Source organism: Heterodontus francisci, chromosome 11 (genome assembly GCF_036365525.1).
Source record: "Heterodontus francisci isolate sHetFra1 chromosome 11, sHetFra1.hap1, whole genome shotgun sequence".
Taxonomy (NCBI): domain Eukaryota; kingdom Metazoa; phylum Chordata; class Chondrichthyes; order Heterodontiformes; family Heterodontidae; genus Heterodontus; species Heterodontus francisci.
Genome location: NC_090381.1, coordinates 34,082,708 through 34,096,935, shown reverse-complemented (window position 1 = coordinate 34,096,935; position 14,228 = coordinate 34,082,708). Strand labels below are relative to the sequence as shown.

Below are 14,228 nucleotides of genomic sequence, written 5' to 3'. Positions count from 1 at the left end.
CAGGCGCGTATCCATTGTCTCTCGAGATAAGGAGGCCCAAAAGAGATAAAGAAAGACAACAATGAGTTGAATAATGTAGCACATCATCTCAGTCAAGTAATGGACAGAAGCATTAAAACCTTAAAGAATAGAACAATAACTTATATTTATCTAGCACTTTTAATGTAATAGAATGCCCTAATACGTGTCGTAGGAGTGCGATAATGAAGATTTGACACTGAGCCACATAGGGAGATATTAGGGCAAATGATCAAAAGCTTGGTCAAACAGTTTTTAAGAAGCTTCTTAAAGAAGGAAAGAGTGGTAGAGAGGTTTAGGGAGAAAATTCCAGAGCTTAAAGCTGAGGAGGCAAGAATTCGAGGAGTGCAGATATGTTGGACAGTTGTGGGGCTTGAAATTACAGAGCTAGGGAGGGGTAAGATCGTAAAAGGATTTGAAAACAGGGATGAGAATTTTAAAATTGAATTGCTTAACTGGCAGCCATGGTAGATAAGTGAGCACAGAGGTGATGGTTGAATGAGACTTGGTGCGGCTGAGGAGCAGTGTTTTGGATGACCTCAGGGTAGAATGTGGGAGGCTGGCTAGGAGTGCACTGGAATAGTCAAGTCTAGAGGTGACAAAGGCATTGATGAAGGTTTCAGCAGCAGATGAGCTGAAGCAGGGGCCGAGTCGGATGATGTTACGGAGGTGGAATATGCAGTCTTAGTGATGGTGTGGATATGTGGTTGGAAGCTCTTTACGGGGTCAAATACAACACCAAGGTTGTGAACAGTCAGGTTCAGCCAGGGAGAGGGATGAAGCTGAAGAAGGTTCACTCATCTGATTCCTGGGATGAGAGGGTTATCTTATGAGGAAAGGTTGGATAGGTTGTGTCTGTATTCATTGGAGTTTAGAAGGATGAGAGGTGATCTTATAGAATCATATAAGATCCTGAGGGGACTTGATAGGGTGAATGTGGAAAAGATATTTCCCCTTGTGGGAGACACTAGAACTAGGAGCACAGTTTAAAAATAAGGGATCTCCCATTTAAGACATAGATGAGGAGAAACTTTTTCTCTCACATGTGGGCGGCACAGTGGCGCAGTGGTTACCACCGCAGCCTCACAGCTCCAGGGACCTGGGTTCGATTCCGGGTACTGCCTGTGTGGAGTTTGCAAGTTCTCCCTGTGTCTGCGTGGGTTTTCTCCGGGTGCTCCGGTTTCCTCCCACAAGCCAAAAGACTTGCAGGTTGATAGGTAAATTGGCCATTATAAATTGTCACTAGTATAGGTAGGTGGTAGGGAAATATAGGGACAGGTGGGGATGTTTGGTAGGAATATGGGATTAGTGTAGGATTAGTATAAATGGGTGGTTGATGGTCGGCACAGACTCGGTGGGCCGAAGGGCCTGTTTCAGTGCTGTATCTCTAATCATAATCTAATCAGGGTCGTGAGTCTGTGGAACTCTCTTCACCAAAGAGTGGTGGAGGCAGGGACATTGAATGTTCTTAAGGCAGAGTTAGACCAAAGACCCAGCATGGGTATAATGGGCCGAATGTCCGCCTTCTGTGCTGAATCATTCTATGATTCTAAGGCGTGAAAATAGAGTTGAGGTACAGATCAGCCATGATCTAATTGAATGCTCGAGGGACTGAATGGCTTCTTCCTATTCCTAATGATATAATATTGTATTATGACTAATCCACGTTAAACAAACCCAGAATCAGAAAAAATGAGACAGACTATCGTGTTTCTCAGTCAGAGTGTTGAAGCCTAGGGTGAGGCTGGTGAGTTGAATTGCCACTTATTGTATTTAACTGTATGTTTAATTCACTTTTTTGCTTCCCATCCAATAGGGAAGTACCAGATTTCAGTTGTGCAGAATTGTGTGTGAGATGGTAAGAAGTAAAGGGGGATAAGATAAAGGTTTAGGATGTGCTCACAAATCAGTTGTTCATATCTGGGCCGAGCATGTATTCCCATCAGTCACGCCAGTTTTTACCAGCACAAACTTGTACAAATGAAATGCTGCAAGTGTGAATGGGGTTTTGCATAACTGCCCTCACACATTCAGGAATTGGTTTCAGTAAATACTTTGAAAATACTTTTGTGATCTAAACTAAGGCGCGATGCTAGTCGTGTCAAAAGTTGTGATAGTTTTTCTTTTTGCTGCATCATTTTGAAAGACACCCATGTCTTTCAGCTTTCTGATGATGGTCACTTTGTGAATTCCTGGGCTCTAGGTACTTGGCTAAACCATCGAGCTTTGAAGTACTCAATTTTAGAACTGTTCTGAGTTCTAACTTGGATTCAGGTTTAGAGCTGGTCTGATCCCTGAGTCAGGTTTCAGGTTTGGAGCTGGTCTGTTGTCTCAGTAGGGGTTGAGGTTTGGAAATGGTCTGATCCCAGAGTTGGGGTTCAGGTTTGGAGTTGGTCTGATCTCAGAGTTGGGGTTCAGGCTTGAAGCTGGTCTGATTCCAGAGTTGGGGTTTAGGTTTTGAACTGGTCTTATCCCAGAATTGGGGTTCAGCATATATTCCCATCAAACGCGCTGGTTTTTACAAGCACAGGCTTGTACAAATGAAATGCTACAAGTGTGAATGGGGTTTTGCATTACTGCCCTCACACGCTCAGGAATTGACTTCAGGAAATACTTATTTTTAAAATACTTTTGTGATCTAAACTAAGAGTTAGTTTGATCCCAGAGTTGGGGTTCAGGTTTGGAGCTGCTCTGATCTCAGAGTTGGGGTTCAGGTTTGAAGCTGCTCTGATCTCTGAGTAAGGGTTCAAGTTTAGAGCTGCTCTGATCTCTTAAGTTGGGGTTCAGGTTTGAGCTGCTCTGATCTCTGAGCTTGGGTTGGTGGGATAACATGTTGCAGCAGTTTGGGGCGTGGCTCCATTTCATACAAACCTCATTTGAACCTGAGAATTCTGGGTGTCATGTGTGGTACCTGCTTTGTCTTGTTCTTGAATAGGACAGGACACTGCAACCTTTACACTTTGGGTGTCCAACCATTTGCATTGTAATTGGCCGGAACTGGACACCAGCCTTTACGCAGTTTGGGGTTGAGTTTGCAGCGATAATTAGGTCATATCGAGTTGGACTGATTTCTTTGAATAACATTTGAATGGAAAATGTGAGAGCAGCCATATGTGGTGTGATTTTTGATGTGGTTAGTTATAGGATGTGAGCAAAGGAAGGTGCAGATAAGTGGTTGTCAATCACACGTACACTTACTGCTGCCATACTAAATATAACTTTGGTGCTGATATAATCTTTAGGCCAGCAATCAGACTCACTTCTGATGTAAAGAACCATCCTTTCCACATGGTTGAGCAGAATAAGTGTGACTGGTGTTTCAGGATATGAGTTTTGAAGGTGTCAAAAACCACCAACCACGCAAAGAGAGAAATAAACAGCCATGTGAAATTATCATTGACCACATAGTGAAGTGCTCTCCGGGCCCTGGCAGCTCAGGGTTTAAAGAACTTTCGCAATCAAATGCAATTGATTATATGATTGGGAATGAGCAGAAAAATTCACATGTGTAACAAAAGCAAAATACTGAGGATGCTGGAAATCTGAAATAGAAACAGAAAATGCTGGAAATACTCAGCAGGTCTGGCAACATCTATAGAGAGAAAAACAGAGTTAACATTTCAGGACGATGACCTTTCATCAGAACTGGAAGATGTTAGAAATGTAACAGGTTTTAAGCAAGTACAGAGGCGGGGAGGGAGGAAAGAACAAAAGGGAAAGTCTGTGATAAGGTGGGAAGGCAGGCGTGATTAAATGACAAAAGGAATGATGATGCAAGGCAAAAGTGGGTGGTAAGGCAGTAAGTAAAGAAACAAAAGATGGGTCTAGAGGAGCTGTACATGGCAGCAGCTGAACCATTATTGGTGCCTGATGTCCAAAAAATGGGAACCGTGGTTATGCTCTGAAATTGTTGACTCAATGTTGAGTCCGGAAGGCTGTAAAGCACCTTATCAAAAGATGCAGTGCTACTTCTCGAGCTTCTGTTGAGCTTCATTGGAACAAAGTAGGAGGTCAAGGACTGAGAGGTCAGAGTGGGACGGAGAATTAACATGGCAAGTGACTAGAAGCTCAGTCCTGCGGACTGACTGTTCCACAAAGCGATCACCTAATCTGTGTCTGGTTTCTCCAATGTAAAGGAAACTGCATCATGAACAGCGAATACAGTATACTAAATTGCAAGAAAAAAAACTAAATTGGTGATTCACCTAGACGGAGTGTTTGGGCCCTGGGCAATGGGAAGGGAGGAGATGAAAGTGCAGATGCTGCATCTCCTGCAGTTGCAAGGGAATGCGCCGTGGGAAGGGGAGCAGATGTTGAGGTGATTGAAGAATATACCAAGGTGTCCAGGAGGGAATGGTCCCTTCGGAATGCTAAAAGGGGAAGGGAAGATGTGTTCGGTGGTGGTATCATGATGGGGGGTTGGGGAAGGGTGGTGACAAATGGCAGAGGGTGATTCGCTGAATGTAGAGGCTGATGGGGTGGGCAGTGAGGATAAGGGGTGAAAGAAGAAGTATAGGAAATGGGACAGATATGGTCAAGAGCCCTGTAAATCATGATGGAAGGGAATACTCAGTTGAGGAAAAAGGAAGAATTATTGGAAGGTGGCATCGGTCAGAACAGATATGGAGAAACTGAAAGAAGAGTCCTTACAGAAAGGGGGTTATGAGGAAGTGTAGTCAAGATAACTGTGGTAACCAGTGGGCTTATAGTAGCTATTTGTTGACAGCCTATCCCCAGAAACAAAGTGATTCTTGACAACGCAGCCGGCCACTGACGTCATCAGGCTGCGCCAAGGTGCGCACATGGGCAGACGGGCTCCTGCTCTCTGTGCGTGCGCTGTGTTCCGACTTGCCAGGACTGGTTAGCGCATGCGCCAATGACGTCATCACGTGACGTGTGCATCTTTGGGCAATGCGCCTTGTCGGCCTCTGCGCATTACGCATACAGCAATGCAACACCAACGGGTATTCACTCATGCGCCAAGCTCCGCTCCCCCAACCCCACCCCCCCCCCTCGCTGCTCTCTCCAGCTGCTCCGCCCACCCCCCTCCCCCTCGCTGCTCTCTCTGGCTGCTCCGCTCCACCCCCCCCCGGCTACTCTCTCCTGCCGCTCCACTCCCCCCCCCGCTCCACTCCCCCCCCCGCTGCTTTCTCTGGCCGCTCCGCTCCCCCCCTCGCTGCTCTCTCATGCAGCTCCGCTCCCCCACCTCGCTGCTCTTTCCGGCTGCTGCACTCCCCCCCCCCCCCACCATCTCCGGCCCGCTCCCCCGCCTCCCCGTCCTGCCCCACCCCCCCCCCCCCCCCACTGTTCCCGGCCCGCTCCGCTGCCACCCCCACCGTCCCCGGCCCGCTCCGCCCCCCGTCCCTGTCCTGTTCCGCTCGCACTCCCCGCCCTGTTCCGCTCCCACCCCCCGTCCCACTGCACTCCCCCCCCCCCCCCCCCCACACTCTCCCCAGTCCGCTCCGCTCCCACCGTCCCAGTCCGCTCCGCTCCCCCCCACCCCCGTCCCGCTCTGCTCCCCCACCTCCCCGGCCCGCTCGCTTGCTCTCTCCCTCCGCCATTGTGTGCTGCCATGTGTTTATGTTAGGTTGCTTTCATGTGATTATTTGAGCAGCGCCATCTTTAGTCCTGGAAGCTGCCTGAAGTCACAGACTGTGATGTTTTAGTGGCATATGCTGCATTTGCACATGTGCCGTTGCAGCGCCACCTTGTGGTAGTGTTGTCAGCAAACGCAGTCCCCCAGAAATGGTGATGAAGAAGTCGAGGAAGGGAAGGGATGACTTGGAGAAGGACCAAGTGAAGGTAAGGGAAATTGGAAGCAAAGTTAATAAAATTTTCTAGTTTGGAGCGACCAATGCATTCATCAGTGTACTGCAAGAAGAGGTGAGGAACGTGACATGAATAGGACTGAAACAAGGAATGTCCCATGTAACCCACAAAAAGACAGGCATAGCTAGAACCCTTCAGGGTTCTACAAGTGAGTGGAGTCAAAGGAAAAGTTCTTCAACTTAAGAACAAGTTCAGCCGGTGGAAGAGGGTAGTGGTGAATGGGGCTGATTGAGACTCCATTCAAGGAAGAAGCAGAGAACCCTCAGACCATCCTGTTTTGGGATTGAGGTGTAGAGGGGCTGGGCATCTGTGGAGAAAGGGAGATGGTTGGGGCCATGAAACTAACAGGCAGAGGACGTTGCAAGAATTGTGCATGTAGGTCAAAAAGAGACTGGACAAGGTATTTGATGAGAGGATAGCAGGTGACTTCTCTCTAGGCCTCAGCCAGTGCAGCTTAGTTCTCCCTTCATCACTCTGTATGGGATCAGCTCTTGTCCTTCATCCCCAATAAGCCAAAAGAAATCACAGATTTACTTGTTGGAGAATTTCTGGCATCCCATGTCCCATCACAGCATGTCACAGGCCCCACAGTGTCAATCAAATGAGGGCCACAGTGTGAGGGCAAGAACCAAAAGACAACTGCGATGGTGAAGAAGAGGTTTCTAGATGCTGACAGTGTGAGGGAGAGGGCCAGCAGACGCTGACAGTGTGAGGGAGAGGGCCAGCAGACGCTGACAGTGTGTGGGAGAGGGCCAGCAGACGCTGACAGTGTGTGGGAGAGGGCCAGCAAATTCTGACAATGTGAGGGAGAGGGCCAGCAGAAGCTGACGGTGTGAGGGAGAGGGCCAGCAGAAGCTGACGGTGTGAGGGAGAGGGCCAGCAGAAGCTGACAGTGTGAGGGAGAGGGCCAGCAGACGCTGACAGTGTGTGGGAGAGGGCCAGCAGACTCTGATAGTGTAAGGGAGAGGGCCAGCAGACGCTGACAATGTGAGGGAGAGGGCCAGCAGACACTGACAGTGTGAGGGAGAGGGCCAGCAGACGCTGACAGTGTGAGGGAGAGGGCCAGCAGACGCTGACAGTGTGTGGGAGAGGGCCAGCAGACGCTGACAGTGTGTGGGAGAGGGCCAGCAGACGCTGACAGTGTGTGGGAGAGGGCCAGCAGACGCTGACAGTGTAAGGGAGAGGGCCAGCAGATGCTGACAGTGTGTGGGAGAGGGCCAGCAGACGCTGACAGTGTAAGGGAGAGAGCGGGAGAGGGCCAGCAGATGCTGATAGTGTATGGGAGAGGGCCAGCAGATGCTGACAGTGTGTGGGAGAGGGCCAGCAGGCGCTGACAGTGTAAGGGAGAGAGCCAGCAGACGCAGACAGTGTAAGGGAGAGGGCCAGCAGATGCTGATAGTGTATGGGAGAGGGCCAGCAGATGCTGATAGTGTAAGGGAGAGGGCCAGCAGATGCTGATAGTGTAAGGGAGAGGGCCAGCAGATGCTGATAGTGTAAGGGAGAGGGCCAGCAGATGCTGATAGTGTAAGGGAGAGGGCCAGCAGATGCTGATAGTGTAAGGGAGAGGGCCAGCAGATGCTGATAGTGTAAGGGAGAGGGCCAGCAGATGCTGATAGTGTAAGGGAGAGGGCCAGCAGATGCTGATAGTGTATGGGAGAGGGCCAGCAAACGCAGACAGCATGAGGGAGAGGGCCAGCAGACACTGAGAGTGTGAGGGAGAGGGCCAGCAGATGCTGTTCATTTCAGGATTGGATCTGTGTAATGGAATTCACTCTGCCTGTGCTGGGGACGGGAAATTCTAGCTAGTTCATCCAATAATGTCATCAGAATATTTGAAGGTAACCAGTTTCTTTTTTAAAGAGCTGAAATGCCCAGAGAGATGTTCAAGGTGATTTTTTTTTTTCCTTGCTCCATTTTTATATTTTATGATTATGGTAAAGTCCTTTTGTGGTGAGGTTCTCCCTCCAATTCTGTGCGTGCTGGCTGTTGCTTGAGAACATCTCCACAGGCACCAATCTCCACAGTGTCTATTCGTCATGTGTCAGCCGAACAGTGAGTGTCAAAGTGCTATTCTACCACGAAGGGCACCACAACCAAGACTAGTCTCATCGCCACTTGGCGTCCACGTGCCTGCATATTTCAGTGAGGATCACTGGGTAGTCATCTGAAACAGGGATCCGACCTAATCTGGAGGTGCTGAGTTCAATTGCTTAGCTCCTACTGCCTCCCGAACAGAAACCCCTTGCATGAAGTTGACATTTAGAGGCTAATTGCTTGTGACAGCACAGTGAAATGTGTGAGGATATTACAATACAACTTTAGCTTGAATATGCTGGCTATTTTTCCATGTTTAGCCTGTATTTCTTCACTGATACTATTTCACCCCAGAAAGTGGTATTATTTAACTGGATATATACTTGTTTTTGCAGATAATTACTCCTTTCCGAAAGCTGATCTTGTGTGCTGAAAACCGCAAGGAGATGGAAGATTGGATCGCAGCAATGAAAACTATCCAGAACAGGGACCATTTTGAGGTGAGGTTGCTGAAAGACCAACAATTGCTACACATTCAGGAATCTGTGAACATGTGATTGCAAGTGAGGTAATCACACCATACTGGACACTTGTGAGAGAAGAGAGAAAAGTAGCAAGGTTTCAAACCTGAAAGAAGGATTCAGACAGTGGTTTGAAAAGGCCTTCAGATTTTTTCAGGGACAAATGGCTACATAAAGGCAAGGGTTATCTGTACCAGGGTGAACATTTATTGCCCTGAAACTCTGTGGCTTGCTAGGCCACTTCACAAGGCATTAAGAGTCTGCCATGTAGTGGGGGCTAGAATCACAAGTTGGCCAGACCAGATAGAAATGGCTAGTTCCCTTCGCTGAAGGATATTTGTGAACCAATTTGGGTTTTATGACAGTCAGCAATCTTCATGATTATTTTAAGGGGCAGAAATTGCCAGATTTATTGGAATGTGTTTCCACACCTTGCCATGATTTTGAGTTCCTGGTCCAGGGTTCATTGCTAAATTGACTGTACGCTAATTTGTGCAGCCAATCACAGCAGCCCTGACTCCACCAGCAGTGCTGTAAATGAGCAGCTACTTCTCGACAAGTGGTTTGCTAGGACCCTCCTAAGGCAGCTGGGTCATCATTAGTAAATAGCTGCCACATTTTTGCCTGTAAGCACGAAGTGCTCAGCCCTCCCATGCAGGGATTTTTTGTTTGTTCATACACAGTTGTTTTTGTGGTAATCCATTTGCAGTGTAAATGATTTTAATCCTTAATGATGTACTGCAGAAGCATTCCTATTGGGAGCAGTGTAAAGAGGATGTTTGTGATGGACCAGGCTTTGACCAATAACAAATAGAAAGGCTCACAGGTGTCCTTGATGTTTTTCCTGACTCATTTATTACTGGAAGCACTTTGACACATCCTTTCTCCCTGCTTTGACAGAAATCTTTGCATCCTCATTGGCTACACCTTGACAGAAATCTTTGCATCCTCATTGGCTACAGGTGAGGTCCCAGAGGACTGGAGAATAGCCAATGTTGTTCCTTTGTTTAAGAAGGGTAGCAAGGATAATCCAGGAAATTATAGGCCAGTGAGCCTTACATCAGTGGTTGGGAAATTATTAGAGAGGATTCTTCGGGACAGGATTTACTCCCATTTGGAAACAAACGAACTTATTAGCGAGAGGCAGCATGGTTTTGTGAAGGGGAGGTCATGTCTCACTAATTTGATTGAGTTTTTTGAGGAAGTGACGAAGATGATTGATGAAGGAAGGGCAGTGGATGTTATCTATATAGACTTCAGTAAAGCCTTTGACAAGGTCCCTCATGGCAGACTGGTACAAAAGGTGAAGTCACACGGGATCAGAGGTGAGCTGGCAAGATGGATACAGAACTGGCTCTGTCATAGAAGACAGAGGGTAGCAGTGGAATGGTGCTTTTCTGAATGGAGGGATGTGATTAGTGGTGTTCCGCAGGGATCAGTGCTGGGACCTTTGCTGTTTGTAGTATATATAAATGATTTGGAGGAAAATGTAGCTGCTCTGGTTAGTAAGTTTGCGGATGACACAAAGGTTGGAGGAGTTGCGGCTAGTGATGAGGATTGTGAGAGGATACAGTAGGATATAGATCGGTTGGAGACTTGGGCGGAGAAATGGCAGATGGAGTTTAATCCGGACAAATGTGAGGTAATGCATTTGGGAAGGTCTAATGCAGGTGGGAAGTATATAGTAAATGGCAGAATCCTTAGGAGTATTGACAGGCAGAGAGATCTGGGCGTACAGGTCCACAGGTCACTGAAAGTGGCAACGCAGGTGGATAAGGTAGTCAAGAAGGCATACGGCATGCTTGCCTTCGTCGGTCGGGGCATAGAGTATAAAAATTGGCAAGTCATGCTGCAGCTGTACAGAACTTTAGTTAGGCCACACTTGGAATATTGCGTGCAATTCTGGTCGCCACACTACCAGAAGGACGTGGAGGCTTTGCAGAGGGTACAGAAGAGGTTTACCAGGATGTTGCCTGGTCTGGAGGGCATTAGCTATGAGGAGAGGTTGGATAAACTCGGATTATTTTCACTGGAACGACAGAGGTGGAGGGGCGACATGATAGAGGTTTACAAAGTTATGAGTGGCATGGACAGAGTGGATAGTCAGAAGCTTTTTCCCAGAGTGGAAGAGTCAATTACTAGGGGACATAGGTTTAAGGTGAGAGGGGCAAAGTTTAGAGGGGATGTGCGAGGCAAGTTCTTTACACAGAGGGTGGTGAGTGCCTGGAACTTGCTGCCAGGGGAGGTGGTGGAAGCAGGTACGATAGCAACGTTTAAGAGGCATCTTGACAAATACATGAATAGGATGGGAATAGAGGGATACGGCCGCTGGAAGTGCAGAAGGTTTTAGTTTAGGCAGGCATCAAGATCGGCGCAGGCTTGGAGGGTCGAATGGCCTGTTCCTGTGCTGTACTGTTCTTTGTTCTTTTGTTTGTTCTTTGTTTGAGATTGGTAGCATACACAGTACATGTTGTAGTCAATATTCACCCTGTTAGCTCTCTTATCTCCCCTTCCTCCATTTTAAGGTAGTGACTGTCACGGGGATACAGTTACTCCAGTACCTTGTCCAGTTGGCCGTTCTCCATGTCTGCAGCTAGGCAGTGAATGCTAGCAGCTATTCAATTGTAGGGCGCGTCCGAGCCAAACTAAATCCCAGTCTGAGCTACTGTGCACACAGACAAACTTTCCAACAGCACTAACTTGCATGTATCTAGGACCTTTAGCATTAAAAATTAAAGTCCCAACGTGCTTCACATGGACAACCGACATGGCGGGGGAGATTAGCCTGGTTAACCAATTATTGGTCGAAAATTTGATTTTTGAGAAGGTTTTAAATGAGGAGAGAGAGATCAAGAGGCATGGAAATTTAGTGAGGATATTTCTGAGACTGGTGTTTCTGTTGGTAAAATCAGTATGTAACTGAAGGCCCCACCAAGGTCTTATCCCCTATTATTGTCATACCTAAGTCTGTTTTTAATGAGCCCACTTCCCCATTTACCACAGTTTTTTCTTAATGTCCATTACTACAACTTTAATTTATTTAATAAACCTGATCCCTTTTCTATTTGCACAGAGTTACATAGTATTTACAGCACAGAAACAGGTTACTCAGCCCACTAGGTCCATGCCAGTGTTTGTGCGCCACATGATCCTCTTCCCACCCCTCTTCAGCTAACTCTGTCAACACATCCTTCTCTTCCTTTTTTCCTTATGTGTTTATCTAACTTCCCCTTAAGTGCATCTATGCTAGTCACCTCAACTAATCTTTATGGTAGCAAATTCCACATTGTAAAGAAGTGCTATGTGGATGGGAATTCTATTAAATTCCCTCTTAGTATGATGTTTATTTCCTATCTGTACACATCTTTAAGTCTCCCATTATTACCACAGTTTTCCAGCTTAGTACCCTCCCTAATCTTCAATGAATACTTTCCTTTGTTAAGTCATCACAAACAGATCTCACCAGCATTTTCTGTCCTTTCCTCCTCTTTAGTTCTACCCATACTGATTGCACCTGCTGATTCCGTTAATTTAGACCCTTCCTTCCCATCACCCTGATAATGTATTTTGTTAATAGTTCAATTGTCTCCCCCCCCCCCCCCCCCCCATCCTCCTCACTACCTTTTTTGTTTCCCTCTTTCTGAAATGCCATATCCTATTTTGTTTAGCTCCCACCATTGTCTAGGATGCAGCCAGGTCTCTGTTATTACTGCTGCCTCACTCTGCTCTAGCTAGATTTGTGCTTCCAGTTCCTCTCTTTCATTTGTTTTCTCTTGGCATTGGTATGAAGACAGCTTGTTTGGTTGGCTATTTTCCTCCTCTTGTCCATTCCATCTGCTAGTCCACTTGCCTCTACTGGCACCTAATTCCTCAAACTCCCATTGCAAGATTTCCAGGCTGCTCTTCCGTGCTTCATTGATTTCCGTGGAAGTCATGGCTGTTCACCCCGTATTTCTCTGAAGTTTTTCTACCTACTCCATTAGGTTCTTTACTCCTGGCGGTGACTCACTATCAAGACTTCAGAGCACAACTGGAAAAAGGTCTTTCTGTTCCTCTAATCACAGAGACACTCACAACCACCACTTGGTTGTTCTGAGAACTGTTCATTTTCATAGTAACCACTTGCTCCATTGTGCTGTGATGTTGCTCATGATTACCCTCCTCCTGGGTTACTGGCCAATCTGTAACACAAAACATCTAGCGCTCTTTGCTCACAGGAGACTATGCCATCTCTGCTTCCCACCTCCCTGTCCCTCCTCAATATAGTTAAAAGGTTTGAATCCACACTAGATGATGAACCGGCTTTTTTTTAAGCCTGCTTATAACATACCTGTTGTGACTGTTCCAGTGTAATAGTGGAATCAAGGTAGGATTTGGCCACACTGTGTCACCCATTCCACCACTCTGATTGAGGGAGTAACTGGCAGGTATACACAGTTGATGACTGCACTTGTGTCTTGTAATGATGACCATACAAATTTATCACATTGTTTGATTTAAGCAGCACATTTCAGAACTGATATTGGATTCATTCAGTATCATGTGACCTTATACACAGCACTAGAACAGCAAAGAACAAAATGGTAACTGAGAATATTTGTCTGTTTTCATTCACATGTCACAAATGTAGTGTCTACTACCAGTAAAGCACACAATTAGTGTAGAACCGAACCAGATGTGGGAGTTAAGAAACACTGATCTGACACAGAAACAATGTAAGATATGTCTTGACTGTTCCAGGCATGATGTACAGATGAGCACATTTTCCACACTTTGCCAGCTGCTCCCACTCAATCTACGAAATCCTGTAATCTAATTTCCATGATTTGGATCCAACATGGTGACTGGCAAGTAGTACATATACTTTGGCAGTATCTGTTAAGTAATTCTTGTGCTTCATCCTTTTTTTGCTCTGAGCAGTCAACCCAGTACAGCATGGACCATTTCTCAGGGATGCACAACTGGTACGCCTGCTCACATGCGCGGCCAACGTACTGCAATGTGTGCCGAGAGGCCTTGTCTGGGGTCACATCTCATGGATTGTCTTGTGAAGGTAAGGAAAAAACAGTTTCTCACTTTATCCTTTCTTTCCTGCTCTCTGTCACAGCCAATCACGATACTTGTGCGCGGGGGAGGTTTCATGATTGCTCTTCATGTTGTGTGTCCTGTTACCACCCACCAACATCTCGCTCTTCCTCCCCGCCCAACCATGGCACCCTATCTGAGCACTGTAGGAAGTACTATGCATTAAAATTACCATTATAAACATTACTGTGAGATAAATGAGGCATAGTATCAATGCACAGCCCTGCAGTGATAGAGGATGCTTAAAACTCATCCCACAGGGAGGGATGAACTATTGATTTAGAGAGCACTGAGCAGATTCTTCCTTAAGGAGGAATGGACTGTTGATTTATAGAATGCTGGGTAGATTTTTCCTTATTGGGAGGGATAGGCTGTTGATTTGCAGATCATTGGATAGATTCTTCCTCATAGGGAACCTAACCCTAACCCTAACCTTCCAGTTTCTCTGAATCAGGAGCCTTTTAAAATAAACTTTAAAGAATGTCTTTCATTTTCACGTTCTTCCTCTGTCTATTCTTGTTGATTTTTTTGTTGAATGTTCCATTTGGTTTATTTACTGCCACGTTCTGACCTTGAGTTGGCAGGACTTGATCTTCTAAATGATATGAGACATTTTAGTTAATATCCAGTGTAATCCCTACATTACGTGGGGGTCAGTGACTGCCTCATTAACCAGTTATGTGGCCATTCTCAGTGTAGCTTGCTGGATTATGTAATCAGCCATGATACTTAAACAAGTAG

General features: G+C 46.5%; 1 protein-coding gene across 10 annotated transcripts in view; it reads left to right on the top strand.

Annotated features, from left to right (window-relative positions):
• Positions 1 to 14,228, top strand: part of LOC137375194 (diacylglycerol kinase delta-like) — a 158,230-nt gene that overhangs the window by 73,533 nt on the left and 70,469 nt on the right. For all 10 annotated transcript variants that reach the window (XM_068041971.1, XM_068041972.1, XM_068041969.1 and 7 more), the window contains 2 exons: positions 8,277 to 8,381; positions 13,323 to 13,455. In XM_068041971.1, coding sequence (XP_067898072.1) covers positions 8,277 to 8,381; positions 13,323 to 13,455 — 238 coding nt within the window. The remainder of the gene's footprint in view (positions 1 to 8,276; positions 8,382 to 13,322; positions 13,456 to 14,228) is intronic.